The sequence below is a fragment of the Quercus lobata genome, chromosome 2, assembly GCF_001633185.2.
Source record: "Quercus lobata isolate SW786 chromosome 2, ValleyOak3.0 Primary Assembly, whole genome shotgun sequence".
NCBI classification, from domain to species: Eukaryota; Viridiplantae; Streptophyta; class Magnoliopsida; order Fagales; family Fagaceae; genus Quercus; species Quercus lobata.
This window is the reverse complement of record NC_044905.1, coordinates 49236436-49250538: the sequence shown is the minus strand read 5'-3', so window position 1 is coordinate 49250538 and position 14103 is coordinate 49236436. Positions and strand designations below refer to the sequence as shown.

At 34.9% G+C, this 14103-nt stretch overlaps 2 protein-coding genes across 3 annotated transcripts; both read right to left on the bottom strand.

Annotated features, from left to right (window-relative positions):
- Nucleotides 1-496: 496 nt before the first annotated feature.
- On the bottom strand, nt 497-1087 carry LOC115965622. The gene is made up of 2 exons (XM_031084889.1): nt 692-1087; nt 497-649 (listed from the first exon to the last, which is right to left on the bottom strand). The coding sequence occupies exons 1-2, from the start codon at nt 1055-1057 to the stop codon at nt 497-499; spliced, it is 519 nt and encodes a 172-aa protein (XP_030940749.1). The 5' UTR covers nt 1058-1087.
- Nucleotides 1088-3152: 2065 nt separating this feature from the next.
- Nucleotides 3153-13356, bottom strand: LOC115975746 (elongation factor Ts, mitochondrial-like). 2 transcript variants are annotated; one of them, XM_031096659.1, is made up of 8 exons: nt 12796-13356; nt 12589-12690; nt 10819-10993; nt 10294-10478; nt 8150-8275; nt 6586-6674; nt 5432-5483; nt 3153-3533 (listed from the first exon to the last, which is right to left on the bottom strand). In XM_031096659.1, exons 1-7 carry the CDS (start codon nt 13201-13203, stop codon nt 5438-5440), a joined length of 1131 nt encoding a protein of 376 aa, XP_030952519.1. In that variant the 5' UTR covers nt 13204-13356; the 3' UTR covers nt 3153-3533; nt 5432-5437. The 2 variants fall into 2 exon arrangements, with proteins under 2 accessions (XP_030952519.1, XP_030952520.1); XM_031096660.1 differs by having other exon boundaries at nt 3153-3524.
- Between the last annotated feature and the right edge of the window lie 747 nt (nt 13357-14103).

Below are 14103 nucleotides of genomic sequence, written 5' to 3'. Positions count from 1 at the left end.
TCTGTATTTTTATATCGAATTTTAGAAATCTACTTTTTCGAAAAATGCCAAACTACCCGTTCATATTCTTGTCGTATTAAACTCATACCGTATTTTACTAATTCATATCATATATAATTAAAACAACTAAAATTTCCCCACTATATATCTGAAATACCAAACATACAATAATCTCAATCATACATAAAATTTTCTCCATTAATTGATATTTTGTTCAAATGTGACTTGACTTAAAACATGACCTAACCATCAAAATATTTATTCCAACTATCCATATACATGTCATGTCCAAAGAATATTACTCACTTTTCTTTAACCTTCCTAACTTCCTTGCATAAAACCAATAATGACATTTAGTGTTTCAAACAAAAACCCTTTAGGATTTGAATCTCCACTTAAAATGTATTAAAAAACTTCCCTTGCAGGAAGGGTACGTAATACTAACTATATACTATTTGACCCAACTACGAAAAAAAAAAAAAAAACACACCCTAGTTTAGCGTGAACAAATAACTGGCTCTTCTGCTATGGTCTCTAACAATGGTTTACTTGACCTGCACATAGACAACCTAAGCATAAACTCTGGCGACGAAAATTCCTCAATATCATCCAAATTCAACTTTGGCACCGCCACCGCCGTCTCATTTTCCTGCCAATCATCAGCTGTTTTTCCCTCCACCAACTGGGGAACATCTCTAGGCTCCGGAAATGTCCTTATGTTGGCTTCGCCAGAATCACGCTTGGCTGCAGAATTGGCGGTGAGGAACAAGGCACCCATGTCAGCTGCTGTGACAATAGAGTTGAGTCTCTTCATGGGGAACATGACATAAACGTTAGCCATCTCTAGGTCTTCGTCGGCGTTGAGTGCAGAAAACCTTCGTCCAATTTGGAGAGATATTGAGTTTACAACGAAGAAGTTTGGTGTCTCAAGCATGAGTTCAGCTGCTTTAATGGGTGCATGGAATTCTTGAATTTGGCCGCTTGGGAAGATCACTTTTGTGGCTCTAGATTGCTTGCCTCCTGGGCTGGATAGAGCACAAGAAACGTAGTTTCCCATATGATATGCCTTTTTTGTGAAGAAGAGAAATGTAAATAAGCAAAACGGTACTTAAAGAAAACTCGTAGTAGCTAGCTAGATATATATGAGTATGTGGGCTTTGAGTTTGATGAACAAGTAAGAGAAAGAGATCGAAGTGGATTTGTGTTGGGGTTGGAGAGGTTTGAAGGAGAAGAGATGGTTTTGGAGAGGACTTTGTCTTGGGATTAATGAGTCAATTTTGGGAGTACTGGCCGGGGGGTTAACGAAGAGCTAGGTAGTTGGGGAATAATAATGAGTCAATTTTATAAGGCAGTAGCTAGCTAGGAAAAGTCTAAACAAGAAATACACATATGAATATAGAAGATTCTAATAAGGAATGAGCCAGTTGTGTAAAGAAGTTGGGGTTGACATTCTTGCGGGTCCGCGTAGGGAAATTTAAAGAAAGTAACCAAACAATATTTATTATATATTGAAGAAACATATTGGAAGGTACATTTCCAGTTGGTAGTTGATTTTATCATGTATGGTTTATCATTTCCAACAATTGTCCTATCTTAACGTGTGAGACCCACTCCTTTTCCCTTTGTAAAGGGAGTTTTCTTTTTTTTCTTTTCTTTCTTTTTCTTTGGGTGTTTATTGGTCTTGGTTGTGTTTCGTATAGAAGTAATACAAACTTTTATGACTTTCATATATGTATATATTAAAAAAAAGACTAATGGTTGGATCATCACTTGCTAAGATATATGTCTTTCAGCACCGAAAATGGATTTTTTTTGGAAGAATGATCAATAATTAATATAGTTATAATTAAAAAAGAACAATCCATTGGGGTTGGCAAAGTGGTTGACTCGGTCTCAAAGTGACTGTTTTGAGTTTGATTAGAAGCTTCTCAGTTTAAGTCTGAACACCAACATTTTGAAAAAACTCCATAAACTAGCGGTGAGAAACCAAAAAACTAAAAAAAAAATAAAAAAAATAAAAAGAACAGGAAAGCATGTGAACTACGAATATATATATATATATATATATATATAAATAATTGAACAGTAAGGTTTGCGTGAACTTTTTGCTAATTTGTCTTTTTGAGAGAATTGAAGGAAGTGGTGGCGGTGTCGGTTATGCTAGTCTGTGCTCCTCTAAAAGTTCAGCTCATGATATACTATAAGCTAACTGCGTCACGGGAGCGTTGGTGCCACATTTCCTAGTATCTTTCCCAATCATATATATATATATATATATATTCATTAATTAATTAGGATTAATATATGATAATCTAGTACTACTTTTCCATCTCAAACAATTTTAATTTTAATTTTTCCATCTCATACAACACAACATCTCATCAGTGCACTGCACTGGCATGGAATATTTTAAATCTGTTCCACTAAAGTTATGCTTACGTACTACTACATTAGGTGCCCCCATTACCATTATCTTATGCCACCAGGATACAATATTAGCTCCGCTTTTGAGGGACGGTACAACACGGTATTCTACAACTATTATTATAATTATAATTTGTAAATCACCTCACCTACCATGTTTTTTCTTTTTTCAAGTGATAATATTAGATTAACGAAAAAAAAATCTGTCACCTCTTTCATAATCCTCTAAAACGAACACAAAGGAATTCACTAAAACATTAATTGCCTCCAATGGTTTATCTAAATTTTTGTACTGTTTAGACAGTGAATAGTAATATTTAACTTTTACCTATCTACTTTTTCAAATATACTTTTCAACAGATTCTCTATCATTTTCTCTATCTCATTTAAATATTATTTCTTCATTCATTCTTTATTCATTACTTATTCTTTTTTTAACTATACATCTTCCAACAAATTTTTATTCAATAACTGATTATTATAATAGAAAAAAACATTTGAAATGTGAACAGTAAACGCTACAGTGTTCTCTATTTGTAAAGAAGCACTGTAGCAATTCTAATCTAAAAAATGGAAATGGAGAAGCTGTTGGAGTGAAATTTTAGAGTGTTTTCTCTCTAAAATTGGCTTTAAAGAAGCCATTGGAGATGCTCTTAGAAGGCCTAAACTACATACAAAAAACTTGTTAAAAAATTAAAAAATGAAATTCATATATAGAAGGGTTTGGATTGCAAGACACAAACAGTCAGAGATGATATGTGTTCAAAAATAATCACAGGTTAGCCTCGTTAAGTACACAGGAGTACTAAACAAAACCTCTACCCTTCATGTAGAGCTTGATATCTTAAAGTTTTGCTACAATTGAATAATGGGGACCATGGGTGAGGAGCTGAAGGTGGTTGATTGCGTTAAGAATATTTCCATCTAATACACTTGCCATAGGAATTACGAGAGTATCATGGGGTTCATTCAACCTAAAGAGGATCTCCTGTCTCGATAAAGTCGGTCATTTACATGCAGAATGTTAGAGCTTTGTAGTTTCTACTAACTGCCACTAAGCATACTTTGTCATTCTTCACCATCGCAACAATATTTATCACCTGCCAAAACTACACACACATATATAATTCATGACTTATTTTGTTTGTTTTGAAATAAAATATTTTTTTGAAAGATGTTTTCCCATTTTCAAGTGTTTATTTGCAATATAAAATGTGGTCAAACTTGTAAATTATTTTCCGTTGATTGTAAAATCCTTTATAAAAAGTTATAAAACGTTTTTATCTTTAAAATTTTGGTCAAATATTTTACAAAAACACATGATGGTTTCCCCTCACCCCATCTAGTGGCTAGGTCACCAGTGTAGTGGGTTGGACAGCTCATGCCTATAGTCCATTGGCTGGAGTCGCTGCTCCAGCGACCGATGCCTAGGGTCCAATCACTTAAGCCACCATTCCAACGATGGTGTCGATGGTTCAGTCATTGGAGATGCCATTCTAGCCACCAATGCTGGTGGTTTAGTCACCAGAGATGCTGCTCCAACAGCTGTCACCAGCAGTCTAGTCGCCAGAGCCACCATTTTCGGTCACCCAACCTTCAACACCAATGACTCTAGTGGTTGAGACTGATTTTGGTGGTTTGCTTGAAATATTTTACTTGACACATCAAACACTTGAAAATATTTTATTGAAAATGTTTTTACATGTAAAATATTTTACTTCAAAACAAACTAAGGGTGTGTTTGGATAGAACTTATTTTGCTGAAACTGAAAACTGAAAATTGAAAACACTGTAGCAAAATAATTTTTAAATGTGTAAATAGTACCGTAGAACCCATTTTCAATGAAAAAGTTATTGTAATTTGTGGGTCCGTGAACAGTGCATATATGCACTGTTCACTGCAGAAAGTCAACATTTGCGGTTACTGTTCAATGAACAGTAACTGCATTACTCCAAAACAAAACGCGTGAAAAAAAAAAAAAAAACAGAAACGTAGGAACAAGAAACGCAACGCAGCTTAAGTCGAATCCAAACACACACTAAGTGTAAATTCAACATTGTGATTATATTTTTAATTCTTTTAGAGAAAAAGATAGTAATTTTATTGATTGAGGATGAAAATATTGCACAGCCACAGTTTTGGACCAGCCAAATCCTTTGCTAAGCAAGCTAAGGCGTGTGCAACTGTGATTATATTTTGGGTTCGAGGAGATTGGGATGTGGGAGGATAAAGCTTCTTCTATGATTTGGGGACCAAAAAAAGTAAAAGGAAAAGAAAAGAAGGAATCAAAATTGGATAATCATACAAGAGGCGATCTTGAATAAAACCATGTAATATGCTAAACAATCGTGTTTTTCTTCATCTGGAAGAATAAAAACCCAAAAAAGAAAAAAATCCGTTAGGTTGCAAAATTATCATTTAATTAATCAGTAGTAATGGTTTATATATGTATATATATATATATATATATATATAAAATATAAGTAGTAACGATTTATATAAAAAATAGGTCTTAGACATTTATTGAAATTTGCTCATAGGACAAAACTTTGGTGTTGTAGCTAATGCTCCCTAATTGAACATAAAGTGCATACGAACGCAAATGAATAACCATGCAAACCCAAATACTTCCATTAAATAAGCATTTGGTATATTCTTTATAAAAAAATAAAAAAACAATTAAAAAAAAAACCTATCCTTAAATTTCACTTTGTAGGGTGAAAAAAGAAAGACAAGTCTCAAAATTCTGTAACAAAAATAAGATGTAGCATTTTATAACCCCAAAAGAATAACTTTGGAGCACTTCAAACATTCCGCTCCTCAAGAAGCCTCATTTTTAATGGTAACTAACTAAGATGGGGAGTGCACGAAAACATGCGAAAGACCATCAAAACTAAAAATGAAAACAAAATCCCCAACCCTGGACCTGGGGTCCTGGAGTGACATCTTCAAAATTAACCTCTACCTTAATGGGTCCCCTGGATGGCTGGATGAGAGTGGCATTACCTTACATTAAACAGCCTGAGCCACAGGTTCAGATGCAGTCGATTCTTCCAGCCTATGTAGAACAAGTAGCAATTTTAGTGAAAAAATATAGGACACAATAAGGCCATGTGCTGGGTAAAGCAAAAAATATTTTTGCTGCAGGGTATAAGGTGCATAATCTCACCTCAGGCTCCAAACAAAATGAACTGAAAAATGAGCATACAACAAAGACTATGACAATCATAGACAACATATGCAGATTAGGCCCTGAAGACCTAGTTCAGCATGCCCAAATGATAAGAAGCTTTGGTAGTCACGCAACCGTAAATAGCAATGACAATGACTACAAATTATTCAAGGTAGCCTCCCAAAAATCAACAGAAACTTACTAAACAAAATGAAGTTCAGTGATGAATAAAACCAATACTGACATTTCACAAACTGGTTCATATCATTTTATATGTTACATCACATTTGTCTCTAAATCTACTCCGGTAATTCTCAATTTTGTCATTACTGGCTAAAACCTATGCAAATATTACATGGAAAAAATGAACCTCATCCCAGAATTTTATTTCCCTAGGCTTCTGAAAGGAGATACACCGGATGAGACAGTGAAATCAAGGAAGTGCTTTGCCATGAAGAAGAATGCAATAGCATAAGAAAGGAGGGAGGTGATCATGCATATGCTATGAATAAGGAACTAATGGTGGTCAGAGCATTTTCTTAAATGTCAAGTCAACAATGAGAATTGACTAGTATGGGCTGTATCATTGTTGTATCCTGTAGGGATACATTTGATACGCAATAACATGCTTGACTCTTTCTGCTCCAAACGGAAGCCTTTATGGTGCCAGTTCTACCTAGTAGGATGAGCATCAATATGGGTAAACTTATGAGCAACATTCAATACGTTCAGACATAATGATAACTATGATCTTGAGCAGGTCCATGGCTATAGCCAAAGAACTGATGGAAAACACACACATTACATTTTACATTATCTAAGATTAAGGAAGCTACACAGGTGATGACAAAGCAAAACTCATATGAACACCATTTCAGAACAAACACATTACATTTCATATTAATGGTAGTAAAAAAGTTACACTGACAAGCTCAATGGTATTGCTTGGACCAAAGAACATACATTGAGCAAAGTGTATGGTTTCTACCTTTGAATTCCTTCTCCAACTTCCATCCTGAAAAAATTCCCTATCTTCACAGGTGAGCCTACTTCCTTGGATAGATTATTTAACAGCGTCTGTAGAGTAATGTATAAAACATGAGTCAACTACAAAATAGCAAATAATACAGGGCACAAATATGCTCACATATGAAACTTGCCAGCAGTTGTGCATGTCTGCATGTTATAGATACTGGCAGATAAAGCGGTTAATACTCCAAACAAGTGAAGAGAAACTATGTTTTGATGAGGTCTTATAAATCAATATTAAGCTAAACTTAATGTCTTCTAGTGATTATTATAAGAAGACACCAATCGGAGCCAGCTATAGTTGGTCTAGACTCTTCTATACTCATCACTGTATGGAGTCGTAGTGCTACACATAGATCCCACGAGTGTAACATATGGCTTATGGCGTCAACATCTTTTCATGCTTCTCTCTTTTCTTTTTGTGTGATTGAACAGAAATTCATTAGCAATACTAGAAATCCATATAACAGTCAACATATGATGATACAATAAGTACACCACACCACAAACTAGCTTGAAACAACAAAATCTACTGTCCAGACCACCATCAATACACAAGGATGAGCTAATATATTGGCATGGACTTCAACTAAAATGGACCTTTCCATAATACAACAGCTAAAATTGAAACCCGTCATCCTCAGTGAGCAAGTTAACAGGTGACATGTTAATTGTTATGTTGCATTTTTTTCATAATATATATCTCCACTTTTACTTTCACAGTTTCACTTCTGAGAACTACAAACCAATGAAGATGTAGGAGGATTTAGGGACATGCAAGGATGTTACATAGAGATGATAAGGTTCATCAGAAGTTACTTTCCAATCTCTCTGCCTCTTTAAATTCTCCTTCTCAAATACTAACCTAGATCTAGACATCCTATTTCATTTGTCATTGTCATTGTCAAGTGTCAATTACTATTTCATCCCAAATCCAAATTCTTTCAAGACATTGAATATGGCGATACCTTATGCACTGGATAAAACCTTTTTATTGAATATGGAGATACGCAACATGCATTACTGCCCGTAGAATTAAAGAAAAGAAACCGGTGGATAATATGCACAGCTATAAAATTACAGGTGTGAAAAAATTCCATATGAACTCAAATGCAGAGCCCTCACTGTAATTTGACAATTAACTATTTAAGAGCTAAATTATATATACTCTTTTATAGTGATAAGGGAGTTAAATTATAAAATCTATCATTATAAGAAACAAAGGTAGAATGAGAAATCCAAAATGAACATATCTCCACAGAAAGATATTATCCTCCCACGAGGAAAAAAACATTTGTTATACACTTAAACTTCAAAATGGCCAGTGTTTGACACACAAAGTTCTGCCAGGTTCTCTTATTTTTAGTTTTTGGCTAGATACCTCATTCTCCAAACAAAAACTGATTAATCTGTTGTTATCTTTCTGGTCATGTTATCTGAAGAATAAATTAGATTCATCTTATGGTCCATTTTCTAGTAATCAAATTTCATAATTTCAAATAATACAAGCTGGCCTCACATACCTTTACATTTATGGTATCATTCATAACAAATTTTTGCTCCATTAGAACAACATCCTCAAAGTATTTACGAAGTCGACCTTCTACCATTTTTTCTATGGCCATCTGAGGCTTCCCACTGGTTTCAGCCTGTAAAGAAAAACCAAATAAATAGTTTAAAATCTAAAACTACCAGAATGAACATTACAATGACAAGTAGCTAGAAGGATGTTGCAAATTAGCAGAAAACTACAGAATAGTTTGAGGAGATAGAATAGATTCGCATAATCATCATTGAAAAGCTATCTGAAAATACTTATCAAAAAAAGAAAAAGGAAAGCTATCTGAAAACAAAAGAAAAAAAGAGAGGGAGGGGAGGGGATAGGGGGAGCACAATTGACTGAAGACCACAACTCATGAAGCAAAGGTCCCTAGTTCAAATTTCCCTTTGGGGCTAAACTGTATTAAAAAAAAGGCCCCTGTGATATCTGATGGTTCATACTTTTTAAGTTCCTATAATTGCTGGGCAGAGATCATTTGAAGCAACCACAGTCTAACAAAATCATACCAAACAAATCAGGTTATTATGGTAAAGAGATGGGGAATTCACTACAAGAAGTTTCCAGTGGCATGCAGTTGCTAGAAACAGTGCTGGAGATCAAGCACATGTATGTCTACTCAACCACACATACATATTATAGTAGAGAGGAGATTCATTACAACAAGTTTCCAGTGGAATGCATTTGCTAGAGCCTAGAAACAGCCTTTGCACAGCAACACTACATGGCTACTTGAAGTTGGTTACATCAATCCTTTCCTATCAATGACCCTCCTTTGAGTCAATGTCTTCCGCTGAAGAAATTTTTCTCCAAAGGCTCAACTTTCTTCACAGGACCAATAATCTTCAATGCACACACCACCATCATGAAAATATCACCACCATTTTCTACAAGAATAATCCAAAAAACATCACAGCTTGGGATCTATGAATACACAAAAATAACAACCAAGCCTAAGTCCCAAAATTTTGGGATTGACATTTGGATCCTCAATAGACTAGTTAGGGTTGCCCACATGTATTCTTTATGCTATTCGAAGTCATACTCTCTGATATCTCCTTAAACGATATGTCCTTTTATATTTCTTCTAATAATGCTATTTTAGGTCTTCCTTTACCTTTTCGCTCCCTAGACTTGATTAACTCACTTTTTCTCATTGGTGCATTAATCATTCTCCTATGCACATGACCAAACCATCCCAAATGACTCTCCCATATCTTTTCATCAATAGGGCTTACCCCTATCTTTAATAGATTTTTTTTTTTTAATCATATCTTTCCTTGTATTTCTATCTTAACATTATCATTTCAGCTACAATGCTACACTCAAACATGTTGCGTCTTAACAACCCAACATCCTGTACCATATAGCATAACTAATCTAATAAAAGTTTTCATTTATCTAAATAGATATCTACGAGTGCTCTTGATACCTACACTTCATCCATCCTACTCTTATCCTATGATTCACATCCTCTTCAATCTCTTTATCTTTATGAATTATCCAATATATTGAAAGCTCTCCCTCTTTGGTATCTTTTAACCATAAAGTCTTACAACTCCTTCATCTTTGTTTCTACTTTTACTAAACTTCCATTTGATGTACTCTATGTTATTCCTACTTAGCCGAAAGCCTTTAGATTCTAAAACATCTCTTCAAATTTCTAACTTCACATCTAGTTCATCCACTAAAACTCTTATCATTTCAAAAAAATATACTAAGAGACTTCATCTTGAATCAATTTAGTTAGCTCATCCATCACTAGTTGAAAGAGATATAGATTTAATGATGATCTTTGATGAAAACCTATGGTAATAAGAAACTTACTTGTGATGCTTCCACGTGTTTCTCACACTAGTTACAGTTCCATCAACATAACTTAATACACCCAAAGAGGGCGGAAAAAAGCCACATTCATATAAAAATTTCAGTTGGCACCTCATAGAACAACAATGATGACATTTATTGAATAAGTCAACGAACAGATTCCATGCTACAATTCAGTGCTTTAAAAGGCCCTCTATTGACCATATCAACAAATGGCTTTCACTGCTCATTTCATGTTTAGCATAGAGCCAATTATTAGTGCTTAATGATGTCACTGAGTACCTGAGACTTAAGAATTTCCCTTTCACTTTCCAATGCATCAGAAGAAACAAGTTCCTTAGTCAAGAACAATGGCTTGGCTGCTACTATATGCATTGCCAATTCTGATCCAACACGCTGAAGAGCCTCCAGTTGAGAATTTCCATCCTCTACTTCAAGAGTTAAAATTCCAGCTATACGACCCAAACCTGTTCCAGATCAAACATTTAATAGTTCATGGTTCATGCCAAATGAGACAATCCTCTTAGTCCGGCCAAGGTTACCAACTTATCATCTAAACAGTATCACAGAACACAGGAGTTCCATTTTAGGACGTGTGTGTGTGTGTGTGTGTGTGAGAGAGAGAGAGAGAGAATAAGAGAGTCTAATTTCTTCCAATAAAGGGAAGGGAAACAGTTTGAAATCACTAGCCAATGAGCTCTATTCTCCTCCCTCTGAAAAATGGTGTAGAGGGTGAAGTTGTGGGCTCAAAACCTAGTGGGTGCTAACCCCAAAAAAAAAAAAAAAAGCAGTTTGACATTACAGTACCTGGTTGAGGACTGGTATGGAGGTAGGTAGAGAGAACACCATTTGAAGATGTAGACATCACAAATCCCCTTCTAAGTTTGACATTTTCTCCCATCATTGCAGCCACTTCAGTAATTGCATTATGAACAGTTGTTTCTCCACTAATCTTTGGATGTTCAAGATTTAACTTCAACTCCTGATACGATTGAAGATAAATTAACTCACTGACCATAGACTAACAACTTCTACCAAAAAAAAAAATCAGAATTTCCCAGAAACAAATTCGAAAATTTTACCTGTTTTCACTATTTCCTTAAAAAAACTAAATTTTCACCATGCATAGACTAAATATCATTGTCACCAGTACATAAATTTCATGTCAGCTTTATGACCTGGTTAAAATTGTCAAAGTCCTTGACCGCGATACAATATTACTAGGTGAAATTCTCAAAGCATGATTAAATCTTACTAACACAGATCACAATTAGGCCAATGAGCTCTAGTTCATACAGCCCTTCCTCCATTTCTAAAATCAGGGCAGAATGTGATACGTTGAAAACTCACTGGATGCATGTATAACTCACCGATAAAAAGAATCAAAAGAAATACGTGTAACATAGCAATACCCAGTTCACAAACTCATACCCACAATACATTGCTTGGGCAGAAGGCACTAGCCGTCGCACCAAGGTCTAAAATTTACGAAGTTGGCAAAATGGACAATATGAAACTAAGGCCCCTTTTAGACTCAATTTAGCCAAAGTAGAGGTCATCAACAGAGAAAACTACAATATCTCAGCCTTTATTTCCTTCATCACATGATTTAACTTAGAAATTTAGAAAAATAGACAAGAGCTCTCAAGGTCCAAAATCCACATAAGCCCTGAGCTGTATAGGTCCAAAATTTATAAGTAAGTTTTAGCCCCAAGGGGAGGGAGGTTCGAACTAATGACCCCCATTTCATGCAGTGTTGTCTCCAGTCAATTATGCTATTCCTTAGGGTTATTTTGAAATCTACATTAAAAAAATATGGTACCATCTTAACAAAGAAGCAGAAAATTAATCAATTGATCCACGAGTAATTAGCAGAATACTAGAATATATGCAAAATTGTTTATGGATATCCCATATGCTTTACTTGAAACAATTATAAATAAAATGGCTCTTGTTTATAAAATGGACATGCTTTACTTGAAACTGATCCAAGAGCCATTTTATGGACATGCTTTACTTGAAAAAATTTAAGCTAAAAATAGCTAAATAAATAAACAAGCTCTCATTTTTGATATCCCATATATGCAAAATTGTAGTTTATTTTTCTTCACCTATAAGGGCCAAAGAAAATATACCACCTTTCCTTTCTTCAAATAAATATATTTTACAATTAGTGAATTCTCCCTCTGATCTCTTTCTTCTTCCAATTAAACAATGCTATAAATAATCAAATATTGTATAGGGTAAAATACGCCATTGGTCCCTAAACTCACACACTGAAATGCACACTGCCGTACACAGTGTATCTGAAAACACGATTTTACAATTATAACTGAAATCTTGTTTCCAAAACAAAACATGATTTCAGCTGTATCCCGTACACACTAACTATCACCACTCCTAACTAAACTTTAGCCCATGAGTATCCATTCCTTATGAACTCCCAAACAAAGTGTCTACAAAACTAAACTAAAAATTGACACGAACAAAGTATTTTTGGTATGTGTAACTAACTTAATCACAGTCCTAACAACATAATAATTATTAATTACAAAGCTAACAACAGATTATCCATACCTCGAGAGTCTCAGGTCCAACATGAAACCCGCCAGCACCAAAACCCAGCTGAGCCTGAGTACCACTTTCCACCAGCAAAGCCTGCTTCGCCAAAGACAAAGCCTAAAAAAATAAAAAATAAAAATAAGAAGCATGAGCAATGAAGAAATATATGTATGTAAAAAGCAAAATCGGAAAATGTGAACAAAAAAAAAAAAAAACACAAACCAAGTGCTGAAAAATATCGTTCCTGGCGACGAAATCGGTCTCGCAGTTGAGTTCGATAAGAGCAGCCCTATTGTGAGTGGGAGTGTGAGAGAGAGCGAGAGCGAGCAAACCCTCGGTGGCTGAACGAGCGGACTTCTTGGACGCCAGTACTTTGCCTCTCTTCCTGAGCTCAGTCTGGGCAGCCTCGATGTCCCAATTGGATTCCATCAGTGCGGCCTTCACGTCCTTTATGGGCGCGCTCGTTCGTTCCCTCAATTGCTTTATCAGATTCGTTTGATTCGAAGCTGAAGAAGTTTCGGTGGTGAATCTTCTACTTCTACTTCTACAAGTGGAATTTGGGAAGAGCCTAGCGTTGAAGAGGATGGCTCCGATAGAGCGAGAGCGTTTTGTTACGGCGGAGAAAGCCATGACTTGTCAGAAATTGAAAGTGCGCTGACGCTGACGCTGTGGCTGAGACTGTACCGACTTCTGACTACTGAGTGCGGCGTCGCTGCTTGAAGGACACTGATTTTGCCCAGTTTGTTCTTTGTTGTGACTGAGAAAGAAACGTCCTTTTTTCTTTTTTAATTTCTTTTTCCTTTGACAAATAAACGCTTTAAAAATATATTTAAAATGCAAATTTCCCCAATTAAATTTGACTATAATTATTTTAGTACTCTTAAAGAGTTTTTTAAGTTTTTAAGTGGAATTAACATAAGGCTTAAATTTAATAATTTTAAAATTTTAAAAACTTAATTGAATGAAATTAAAGTTAAAATCTTAAATAAATTTCAACCAAATTTAAAATGTATAATTGTATTCTAACCCTTCTTTTATTCATTTGAAGACAAGGTGGAAACTCTTTTTAGGGGGATTGTTATGAAAATAAAAAAGACAAGATAGAAATAGTAAAAAAAAAAAAAAAACAATAGAGTAGAATAAACATTTATACTCTCTTTTTTTTATGAACACTTATACACTTCTAAAGAGATGGGAAGTCCTTGGGAGGTAAGTTCTCTGCAAAGAATGGGATTTAGGTTAAGATGTGATCAAACTAACAAGATTTTAATCGGTCAGTCCTAAAAATAATTACTCTATTCCTCACATTAATACATTAGTTGATAATATAGCTATCAATACAATGTTCTATTATGGAGGATATTTCGAGATATAACCAAATCAAAATAGTTAAGAAAGACAAGACAAAAACGACGTTTATCACACACTAGAATACTTTCATGTACGAAGCTGTGACTTTCCGTTTGAAAAATGACAAAGCCATGGTCACTCTATTCCATGAAATGCTGTACTAGGAGATGAAAGTTTACA

Bases quoted from the DNA above. Each gene is read 5' to 3' on its own strand.
- LOC115965622 (XM_031084889.1), bottom strand. From the start codon at position 1,057: ATGGGAAACTACGTTTCTTGTGCTCTATCCAGCCCAGGAGGCAAGCAA. The intron at 650-691 runs GTTCCCCAGTTG...GATGATTGGCAG, and splicing joins CATTTCCGGAGCCTAGAGAT to GAAAATGAGACGGCGGTGGC.
- LOC115975746 (XM_031096659.1), bottom strand. From the start codon at position 13,203: ATGGCTTTCTCCGCCGTAACAAAACGCTCTCGCTCTATCGGAGCCATC. The intron at 6,675-8,149 runs GTATGTGAGGCC...ATTACTCTACAG, and splicing joins ATGATACCATAAATGTAAAG to ACGCTGTTAAATAATCTATC. The intron at 5,484-6,585 runs GTAGAAACCATA...TGTTCTACATAG, and splicing joins GTTGGAGAAGGAATTCAAAG to GCTGGAAGAATCGACTGCAT.